General features: G+C 39.4%; 1 protein-coding gene across 1 annotated transcript; it reads left to right on the top strand.

The window, feature by feature from the left end:
• The first annotated feature begins 6,841 nt into the window (after window positions 1–6,841).
• LOC131794591 (tyrosinase) lies at window positions 6,842–11,439 on the top strand. The gene is made up of 4 exons (XM_059112114.2): window positions 6,842–6,896; window positions 7,378–7,678; window positions 9,805–10,067; window positions 10,386–11,439. The coding sequence occupies exons 1-4, from the start codon at window positions 6,842–6,844 to the stop codon at window positions 11,153–11,155; spliced, it is 1,389 nt and encodes a 462-aa protein (XP_058968097.2). The 3' UTR covers window positions 11,156–11,439.
• The last annotated feature ends 275 nt before the right edge of the window (window positions 11,440–11,714 follow it).

Below are 11,714 nucleotides of genomic sequence, written 5' to 3' on the forward strand. Positions count from 1 at the left end.
TGATGACGCGCGATAAATCTCGCTGCTTAATAACCTTTGAGCGGAAAATGATGATGCCCAAACCATTTAATCAGCAAAGCAAGGTTTACCTTTACTTCTGTGCTTTCGAAGCAAGAGAAGGAATTATTTCTGTGATAGTTAGGTGACAGATGCTTAAAATCACATGGTGTATTATCAAACTGTTGAAACTTAACATGAGCAAGATGAACTCAGTAATTATGGAATGAACCCTGACATCACAGCTCAAATATTCCTTCCCTATAAGATGACGCGCTCTTGGCAGGTTAGTGTGTTTTCTTACTAATCGTACTGTACTATTTCGCAGTTTCGAAAGCAGAATCCTGAAGATACTCTCGTTCATTTGTTATTTCGTACCCACTCTCTCATGTAATCAGACTTATCTCCGTGAGGGAAGAACCTTCATTTTTTAATTTTTTTCCCGGTTTTGTCATTCGTATGTGAGCTGTTGTTATCTGAAGGCAGAACCTTTCCTTTTTTTTCACCTGGTTCTGTCTCTCTTGGGTAGTCAGTCCTGTTTGGGTTGTTGTTATCTGAAGGCAGAACCTTTCCCTTTTTTTCACCTGGTTCTGTCTCTCTTGGGTAGTCAGTCCTGTTTGGGCTGTTTTTATCTGAAGGCAGAACCTTTCCCTTTTTTTCACCTGGTTCTGTCCCTCTTGGGTAGTCAGTCCTGTTTGGGCTGTTGTTATCTGAAGGCAGAACCTTTCCTTTTTTTTTACCTGGTTCTGTCTCTCTTGGGTAGTCAGTCCTATTTGGGCTGTTGTTATCTGAAGGCAGAACCTTTCCCTTTTTTTCACCTGGCTCTGTCTCTCTTGGGTAGTCAGTCCTATTTGGGCTGTTGTTATCTGAAGGCAGAACCTTTCCCTTTCTTTCACCTGGCTCTGTCTCTCTTGGGTAGTCAGTCCTGTTTGGGCTGTTGTTATCTGAAGGCAGAACCTTTCCCTTTTTTTCACCTGGCTCTGTCTCTCTTGGGTAGTCAGTCCTGTTTGGGCTGTTGTTATCTGAAGGCAGAACCTTTCCTTTTTTTTTACCTGGTTCTGTCTCTCTTGGGTAGTCAGTCCTATTTGGGCTGTTGTTATCTGAAGGCAGAACCCTTCCCTTTTTTTTCACCTGGCTCTGTCTCTCTTGGGTAGTCAGTCCTATTTGGACTTTTGTTATCTGAAGTCAAAATCTTTCTTTTTTTTAATTTGGTTCTGTCTCTCTTTGGGAGTTGTTTCATTTTAGACTGTGCGTTTTCATCTTATGACAAACTAATTTTGAATTGCGACATAATTAAATTTACTTGTCTTGATTTTTTTTCCTTTGCAGATTTATTTGAACGTTAACCGCGAAAAGCCGTGATGAAAAAGCAATGTTTGTTTTAATAGAAAAAGATATTTTTCCTGTTTAGATGACCAACCAACCTTAACTTAATTACAGATCATAAGTGCACGTTCCGTTGACTGGTAATTTTTACGTCGATGTTGTGTTTGCCTTGGTGGTGTCTGTCCTCAAATCCCGTGATTTTTCAATTAAAAATAAATAACGAATTTAGGAATAAAATTACCAACGAGTAATTACCTCTTCTCTTCCGAAATACCTCTTCTCGTAACGTATTAAATTGCATTTCCATTTCCAACTCTTGCTTCAGACACGAGATGTAAAATCGGTCATAGATTGTAAAAGAGATTTATGAGTAAAGAACTTTTTCTACTTGTCTTTGTTTATTTTCTCGCAGCCTTATACATGAGGTTCGCTGTGTTCGCAGTGGCGCGCCAGGAAACCCCAGCAGGAAAAATTTTTTTAAAGATTTTACTCCTTTAATGATCTCTTTAAAGTATATTACTTCCGTAGCATTTAGCCAATTATATGGTGCCGGCGGAGGGTACAAAAAAACTCCATTACATATTTCTTTACAGGCCAATATTATCGGAAAAAACCAAACAAACAAACAAAATGAGTTCTGTTGCGCTGTGTGATCCATGAGTGTTCTCATCGCGGTTAGGGCTTGCTGTTGTTTGCGGTATTATTTTCCGGAGTGGACATGCCATTACTACATTTTTGTTAGCGTTTAAAAATCGGAAATACATGGTTTTGGTAAAAAACTTAATCTTTTTCAACTTTTAATGACTGTCGAGTTGTGTGTATCAATAGAGTGGGTCAGCAAATTTGCATTCTATGTTGTGCAAGGGGCAAGAGAAAATGGTAGACTCCCCGCGAGTGAAGCTGACGCTCTAGGTCGATGTCGATCCATTATTATCCTTTGTAAACAAAATTTCGATCATGGAGTTAAATTATAAAATTACTTTGGCTTAAATTGTGCACTTTAAAGTAAACTTGAGTTGTTAGATCCACGCGAGGGTTTAACCTTGAAAAATGCAATCACGCGAGTTGAGCTGACATTAACGCGTGTCCCTATCTGGAAAACATTCGTATTGTGACAAGAAGGGTCTGCTTTAAGGTTTTGGGTTACTCTCGCCATGCAATTTGGACGCCGAAAAGTGCCAAAAAAGTAATTACTGAAAATTCATTCGCAACACCTTGGTCGTTCTGTGGGCGCGAAGTCAGTTCTTCTCTTACAGTTAATAATTGCCAGGCGGATCTCAGATCCGCCTCAGCCTCATTTGCATAAATTCTTTTGGTGAGCAAAGCTCGTCATGTGATACATTTTAAAAGCAATTTTTTCGCTTAATGGCCCATGCACTTACAATCATCATGGAAGCGTTGATGTGCATTTTAAATTTGCTGCAGTCGTTGAGAGAATGAATAAATCTAGACAGTCTAACGCTAATTTCTGCTGGAGTTTCCTTCGTCACAAGAATGAAATCAGAGAAAAAGTTATTGTTAACACTTGAAAGCAAAGGCTGGCAATTAAAGGGTTCCAAATATTACTTCACAAGACGAAATGTTTGGCAATACTGAAACATGTTGTATTTGGAAGAAAAAAGTGTTCCAAAACCTCACAATTAAATTGGTCCGCAATCAGCTAGTTAAAGCTTGGAGTGAGGCATTGAAATAATTTTTTTCTTCACTGTTTTTTCTTCGACTTGTGCCGCGGACTTCGCCGAAAAGGAGGAACTGCTCGTAGTGGTAATGCCGTTATCACCGGTTACACTTAATAAAATCCAGTAGTTTGGCGCTGAAATGTTCATACAGACTTGAATAGCTTAAGCTCTCTAAACTCAATATAAAAAGAACAGAAACCAACTTTGTTTTTTTAAGTTTCACGTTTCACGTTGACCGAACACTAATCAATATGATATTAGATACGTTTTGTTCACTTTTTTTGTCACAAGACAGAATCATTTGCCAGGATTTAGCCCTTCACGGTTAATAAAATCGATCAGTGCGTTCTAAAAGCTCTATCTTATTATCTTTTCTTTTTTAAATGGTTAAAATCTAAGATTTATGAAGTTACCAAAATAAACGGTCGGAGTTTGCTCAACAGGCTAGTTTGCATAATTCTGCTGTCACGCTAGCAAAATCACTAGAAGTTTGAAGTCACTACGGCGAAGAAAATTAATAAGTGCAAGATCTTTTTACATTTCTATGCTTTCGAACATCTTATAAGAAGCAATCAACCTGAATTTTCAATGGTATGGTCGGGACTTAGGGAAATATCGACCCACGAAAGAAAGAGTATACTTTTGACCGATTTCAGAAAGCTGTCTGACGGATGTTTTAAATAAATTATGACTAACTTCTGAAAAGACACGTATCAGAATTGAAACGCTTTCCAAACCCCTTGTATATCACAAGATTTAGGAGTAAAAACGATTTCTTGCTGCATGAAGTGTGTTACGAGGAGCGAGATTGTCAACTTTTGAAATTTTCGATGTCTCGAGGTAAAAAAAGGGCCGTTTGCAGCTTTGTTTATTTTGAGAGCTCTCAAGGAAATTTTTTAACGTATTTCCAGAAACCAAAGTGTTTTCTTTTATTTATTACCAAAGATAGTTTAATGGGCAAATTTGAGTCAAAACTTTTTTCCGAAGCGAACCGCCCCGGACCGCTCTTACAGACATCGCCGCAAAATTTATACTAGCTTTTTTCTTTGCCTAGTAGATGACTAGTCCGATCAACTTTAGAGCAAAACTTATTCAAAGTTGGAGCTTGACTTAAAAGAGGTGTAGAAATATTTACGCTATAGTTTTTTAATTGTAAAACGAGTAAAATTTAATGTTTTAAAATGCATTCCACAAACTCTGCATAGCCCGCCGATCAATCATTTTTCCCATACCTTATTACAACTGGGCATGAACACGAATGTTGGTGAATAGGATACTATTGCATGCGCTCTGCACATTGTTAAAGTCAGCAGCGTTGAAAGTGTCGTCTGAGAAAATTAGATAAGAAAGACGATAAATTTACATCTCGGTCTTGTGTGTTATTTTTCTCGTCTCAAGCGTCGGGTAGAGGAAAAAATCAAGCTATGCCTCCCATTAGAAATTGAACCCCAACGATGCGAATGAGAAAGATGAAACTCAGTGACATTGCAAAATGACATCCAGTAGCTGATAAATGTCTTATTCCTTTTCCCAGGTCTGATGGAAAATGACGTGATGGTGTGAGAAGAAGTCAGCATTGTTATCAGGCATATGACCCGTGCGGCCCTGCGTGCAATCCCATGGAAAACCTTAGTGAAAGCCGACGTGTGTAGGGCCGGATACGGAGGGAGCCGTCCAGCCCTGCGGCACTCACACGGCTTTGTTGCAAAACCAAAGGAAAAACGAAAGGAGTAGAAATTAAAGTCACGTTTTTCGATGAATTGTGAGTTTTTTGTTCTGATTCGGAGAAACAAAGAAAAGTTGGAGAAGTCCAGCTTGTGCCCCATTAGGCTGAAACAAAATTGTCGAAATTCTCAATACTTAGTGGTCATATGACAAAATGTTTATTGATTTAGTTTGGTCGAGCTATTTTTTTTTTCGCCGTCCGGCCCTCCCACTCGGTCAATAAGTATATATTATTACCAGTTTTTATGAGGAGCTTTTCAGTATGTGTTTAGCGAGTTTTAACGTGACTCTGGCGCCGGCTATAGCACCAGCTTGAAATCTGGTGTTTTTTTAACACTAGAAACTAGGAGTTCTCAATTGATCGAGATTTCTTGGCATCGGTTTGTTCACAAAATCGGATGTTTAAGAGAAATTTAAGGAATGAAGTTACAACATTACAAATTGGAAAATTCATAAAGAGGCTGATAAAAAAAGACTTTTGGTTTTTCAGACTTCAAGTTGTCAAAGCAAAAACAAAGAAAAATTTGCCACAAAGAAAAACTGTTGTCATAGCTAATTAACAAAATGACGGTTTTGACAATTGATTCAGAAAAACTAATTTGTTTCGAATCGCTTCTTAATGACCTCCACCACTTGTGTTCACAAATTCCAACACATTAATGTTCACTTAAGTTCCTCTAACACACTTTATTTTAACACTCCCGAAAAAAAACCACCTCTTACATTGTCGTTGTTTTTCCAAAACTACCTTGATATTGAATTTTTACTCCACATGTTTTGACAGCCAATTCAAAATATAAAGTTATTTTGAATTTTCTGACCAATTAAAATTGGACACAAATTTCCTTAAACATTGAACACATCAAAAGAACTGGTTTTCGAACAAAGCTTGCAGTTTGTAAGGGTTAGTAGTTTGAATACGTCTGTCATCCATTACGAAACTACACTCCGTCTTCGGTGGGAGGTAAGAAAAAAAAAACATTGATACTCCTCATCGGCTGTCAAACTAATTGCTTCTTTGTGACATATAAGACTATGATGAAAAAATAACTGCATTGATGCTAAAAACCATCATGTAATTTCTTTACCGAATTTGTAAACAGGGGATTAAGCTTCGATTTTGATATAAGAGAATTAACAAGCTTTATAATCTAATATGGTACATGGTCACGAAATTCAGGGAATAAATCATGAAATTGAAAATAACCATAAATAATAGTTTTAAAGAATGGACTTTAACCGCAACTAAACAAATTAAATGAGAAATTACACAAAAGAAAGTCTGAATGCTTAGTTGAACGAGCCAATCACCGTGATCTAATTTATCATAAAGTTTGGCTGCTTGATTCATCGGTTTTGCTCTGTATTTCCCGAGATCTAAAATTTAACTCTCCTTCTAAGGCTGTATTCTTTTCTTTAAAAACGTGTTGAGAGAATTTGGTGCTTCATCAACGCCGCGACTACACTTAAAGTTAGTCCATTGGCTAACATGTTTAACAGTCGTAACAGTCGATCAACGGTTTTTAAATAGAGGATACGAGTGAACAGCCTCGTGGAATCCTGATTTTATATATTGTGAGTTTGTACTAAAAGAGTACGATACGGCAATACATTGGCTCTAACTGTAGACCAAGAAAGGCAAGGCGAAAGAACCGTAAAAGTTAGAATTCAAAATCCAAAACGTCATTCGTTATTTATTCTTGTTTGTGGTTAGAACAACGAGGCGTTCATAACTAAGTTTGTTTTTCAACAAAGGGTTGTCTTTTCATCTTGGTTGTTTTGGCGGAGAAATTACCACCATTAGCGAGTGCTTCTTGTCTATATGCAAGTTTTATTTCTAAAAGATAAACAAAGTGCGAAGAAAGACTTTCTTGATATGATAAAACCACCTGGTAACCTGATTTATACTGTGAGCGATATAGTATGAAAAGGAGACATTTTCGCTACGCGCTCGTTCGATTCTGAAATTACGAGTATTATTTCAGGCAAAAGCGCTCTCCCTCCACTTAGTTTAATCACCATTATAAACTACACCCTGTAGGTTTACTGACATTTTTCTGTCATAGAGTGTTTATGTGATTCTTTTATTCTCTAGTTTTGATCCTTCACCAACCATGAGAGGAAGATTTTTAATGTTTACTTTCTTGGTGGTTGCCTTCTACCTTTCAGGTAATAACTCTCATATTTCAAAGTCTACGTTACTTTAACAGCCCTTTTATCGTTTATTCTAGCCGATTTAAGTCGCAGCCATGAACACACGACTTCCACTTGCTTAAAAATTCTAGAAGAGCGACAATTTTTTGAAGCTAGTGATATGCCTATGAGTCTGAAAACGGCCATACAGTTTTTCCAACAAAAATACTTTTACATTACGCGTAGGTCGTACGCTTTATAATTTTATTAGTTTTGGAAGTAGGAACTTCTTGTATATGGTCGGTTCCCCGATATGTTTTTTAAACCTTTCATCTTCAATGCTGCTGCAACTAGAAGTTCTCTGTACTCTTACATAACATTGCCTTAGTCATTGCAAGACCTCACATTTTTTGTTAGCGCTGAAACCGTTGTCTTTCTTGCCCTTATATTGTCACTGTAAGGGGATTGTCAGTAACAGCTTGAGTATCAGCTTGTTCAAAATTATTTCCTTTTTCAGTGGCGTCATCTCAGGGCCGCTATGACTATTCGTGCAACACCTATCAAGAAGGTCAAGCAGTCGACGGTCCGTGTGGGCAGCGGTGCATTTGTGTGAACGAGAGGCTGCGATACTGTTGTCGACAAAGAAAAGATTTCCCCTCAATGACTCGAGAAGAAAGAATTCGCTATGTAAACACAGTCATCAAAGCCTCGACTCATAGAAGATACAGAAGACAATACAACCGAATTATCGCCATGCATGCGAGACTGTTTGATTCCGGAATTCACTCTAAACAGCAGTTTTTACCATGGCACCGTTGGTAGGTCATATGACTTTCTTTCCCTTACATTTTTTCCCGCACATATTATCTAGGCAATAAGGTCATTCTCTGAGGTCAAGTAACCAATTCTAGAGTAAAGAGAACCAGAGTCTGATGAGTATCCCAATATGTGTATTTTTTATTTTATTTTATTTTAACTTATTCGCTGAATAATTGATTTACCGTTGGATGGGGTAATCCGCCTTATGAACAACTGGGCCCTGGGTGAAAGGTGGACTCTGACAGGCAGGTGTCTTGCTTAAAAGGTTACGCTAAACCAGCATTCTTTGCGCGCCGCTGTTATTTTTATCATCTGGGACTCCATACAACAAAGAATACCAAAACAGCAGTAGCTTTTGCAGACATTTTCAACGGCAAATATAGAAAAAGGGTATTATCGTTCAGAGAGCAACAAAATCGCTACATCTGATGGTCATCCAAGTGCCGAGAGAAGATTTCTGTTTGACTTTCCTCCGAAATTCCGTGTAGCGGGGCCTCTAATGAGGGTAAAAAAAGCCGACTCCCGAACAGGATTGTAAAGGGTGAGTCAAATGTTATTACATGCACGGCGGGCTTTCCTTTTCTGTAATACAGAAAATACTGAAAATGGCCACTACCCCCCACAATGCATCCTGGTTGAGCGTGGCCTGTAGGGGCCAGCTATGCTTGGCGAAAATAAATACGGCACGACAACTTGTTTGGGCCCAGATTCCATGTATTCTTGTAAACAACGATTAACCTACGAGGATTTATCTGGCAACGATTCGAAGTTATTGCTTCTTACAGGATAGCTCAAAATCCTTACCTAAAAACTATATTTGGCTAAAAACGGCAAAAAAACTACAAACGATGCCCAAGCAACGCTCATGGCGTGGGAAACTGCGCCCTAGGTATATTGTCAGCGGCGCTATAGACTGTAAGTAAATTAAACGAATCATACATACTTCAAGAACACAACACAATGACTCAGCCAGGGCTCCAACAGAGATCTCTTGATCTAGAGTCCAGCCGCTGACTATTAGGACATGGCCTTTCGCAATCCTCGTTCTTAGCTTGTATACTTTCCTGACTCTGTTTGTTTTTCAAACGTCACAAAGAGGCAGACGGAGAGACATAAAAAACAAACTGAGCTTGAGAAGGTATTAAATTTCATAACTGATATTAGAAATTGTTGAACAGAGGGGAGAAAGGATTCATGAGCCCTTCAGTCCAGTTATCCTGTGGGTGAATTCATTTAAGCTATTCTTGTATTAGTTATCTTAACATCTTCCTAAGCTAGCTGAGACGATTACGCTCACAATCATCCTCAACAATATCGCCCTCGTAGTCAGACTTCTGTCATCCTATTAACTAATGAGCATAAGGCTCAATCCTCTGTACTCCGTCGTTCATCCTTAGTACGTTTCATCTTCCTTCGTACCATACCCTCCTTCCTCCTGGCATCCTCTATCCTCGTAACCTCCATCCTTCATCTTCCAATATCCATGCTTTACAAAGATAACCTCAACCTCTATCCTCTCACCTCCATTCTTTATCATTCATCCCTCAATCCCCATTCTTCTGAATCCATCCCGCATCCTTCATCCTCCATTCTTCATGCTCCAACCTCTATTTCCTAGCCTCCATTCTCCATTCTATATCCTCCGTCCTTCCTGCGTCATTCGCCAGCCTTTATCCTCCATCCTCCATCCCCCACTGTTCATACTCCAGCCTCCGTCCTCTTTTCTCCATTCTCCATCCTTTATCCTCCATCCTTCATGCTTCATTCCCCAACCTTCATCCTCCATCCTATATTTTTCATGCTCCAACTTCTATTTTATATCCACCATTCTCAATCCTTTATCTTCCGTCCTTTATGCTTCATTCGCCAGCCTTCATGCTCCATCCTCTATTTTTCATGCTCCAACTTCTATTTTATATCCTCCATTCTCCACCCTTTATCCTCCGTCCTTCATGCTTCATTCCCCAGCCTTCATGCTCTATCCTTCATCATCCTTCATCCTCACATCTCCGTTTTCCATCTTTTATCCTTTATCAATTTACCTCTACTCTCCATGGATACATTATCCTCCGTCCATCCTTCTTTCTCAATATGCAATAACTTCATGTTATATTTCCTTTATCAGGTTTCTTCTTCGCTACGAGAATTTTCTACGCAAGGTGGATTGCCGAGTGACTCTTCCTTACTGGGACTGGAGTTTGTTCGCTAAAGGTGTTTGGCGAACAGGCATAGACGACATCTGGTCCAACAAGCCTTGGGGACTGGGAGGAAATGGTCGGAAGAAAAAATCTCACAGAGCTGGATGCGTTAAAACCGGGCGTTTCAGTCAACGTAAATGGCGGTTGACACCCTCGGCTAAAAGAGGATGCCTAAGGAGAAAGTTCTCAGGTACAGTTTACATAATGACTGCAATCCCTTTCGATTGGCTCCTGTATTCTTTTCGCCGAGCACTCAACTACTAATCATCTAAGCCTGAAGCCCAAACTTTAAACAAAATCTCGCTCGTTCGTTCAAACCATGTTCTTCAAAGACTAAAGGTAGACTTAAGGTGACCCTGAAAACCAGATCTTACGTAGAGTTTCCAGTTGACAGTTCAAAATCGTGAAAGCTTCGCCCGGTTTCAAGTTTTTTCCTGATAGTAGAGATAGGGTGGTATGTCTAAAACTCCATAACAGGTATTTATTTCTTAATTTTTTTACCTGACAGCTCCAGCCCCAGATATTATTGCCCTTCATTTGACAAAAGCACATCGTCCACGTGAGTTCACTGAGTTTGAGCTTAACGTGCGTGCTAACCTCCATGATGCCTTCCACTGCGAAATTGGAGGAACAATGTGCGCTCATAACTCTGCAAACGCACCGGAGTTCTTCTTACATCACGCATTCATCGACAAGATTTGGGCGGACTGGCAGGCAAAGAGTAATGATCACATGGAGACTTACTTTACAACTGTTCCCAGATACGTCCGAATGGAGGGGAACGATTTCCACCCGAGCGATTACATAGATACGTTTAACCTGCCCCACCCTAATGTAGACAGAACTGATGACTACATTTGTGTTATGTATCAAGATGCAGCTCATCCGCTTTACAAAGAGATTACTCAGCGCCTCGAGAAGCTCAGCACACGTGAAGTAAGGACAATTCCCCGACTGTACTTCAAACCGGCAACCACAAGACAGCTACGACGTCTTGGAGTGAAGAGAAAAGAACGGAGACACGCGAGAAAGCTTCTTAATAAGGAACTTGAACCTAGGAAAAGAATCCGCAAGAGTCAGTTACGCAAAGAGTACGATAAGCTTCTAGGTTTTAAACTTGACGACATTCCTTTCCGATATACATCCAGGGATTTTCCAACGAGGAACACAAGTCTCACATATGATCGCTGGCTAGCTAGATCTCTAAACGCAGCTGAAATGTCATCCGAAGGTCTTGAGTTCTTCCGGCGTGCAAACATTTCCAATGCCATGGTGTAACTAAATACCGAAAACCCAAACCCTCCCTGGCCCCTTAAGTGATCATCGTCAAATTTCTCCTCACAACATCAGCCTATTCACGAGAAGGATTCTTGAGAATGAAGGAAATGATCCCCAAAGGAAATTAACCCCAAAGTTGTTACAGTTGCTTTTATGATAAAATATATACGGACCGTTGAGGATGACCATTAAAAACTGGGTATAGGGTATGGGATTTAGCTGAACTTGTACTTACATTGTAATATGATTCCGAGATGAAGCTATTAGAGTTGTTTTGCAGGAATTTTTTGTCCAGCATTACTCCCGTAACTATTTAGTACTGCGCTCTGAGTTTCAGAACATTATTACAGTCTAATAATGACGAGTTGATGTGACGTAAGTAAATAACATTTATTGTCTTGAACTTGCGTTTTTGCAATGATATAGCATAGCCTATCAAAACTGTAGGCAAAGGTCTGATGGTTTATTCACGACCATTTTCTTCTGTTGGTTCTCCTTCTCTGATAGTTGATAAAAGATACGAGAAGCGAGATACTTGGGCAACGAGTGCGATAGCTAA

This window comes from Pocillopora verrucosa, chromosome 11 (assembly GCF_036669915.1).
Source record: "Pocillopora verrucosa isolate sample1 chromosome 11, ASM3666991v2, whole genome shotgun sequence".
In the NCBI taxonomy this organism is placed as follows: Eukaryota; Metazoa; Cnidaria; class Anthozoa; order Scleractinia; family Pocilloporidae; genus Pocillopora; species Pocillopora verrucosa.

Coding starts and splice junctions, on each gene's coding strand:
- LOC131794591 (XM_059112114.2), top strand. CDS start 6,842: ATGAGAGGAAGATTTTTAATGTTTACTTTCTTGGTGGTTGCCTTCTAC. Junction 6,897..7,377: donor GGTTGCCTTCTACCTTTCAG/GTAATAACTCTC, acceptor TTCCTTTTTCAG/TGGCGTCATCTCAGGGCCGC. Junction 10,068..10,385: donor CCTAAGGAGAAAGTTCTCAG/GTACAGTTTACA, acceptor TTTACCTGACAG/CTCCAGCCCCAGATATTATT.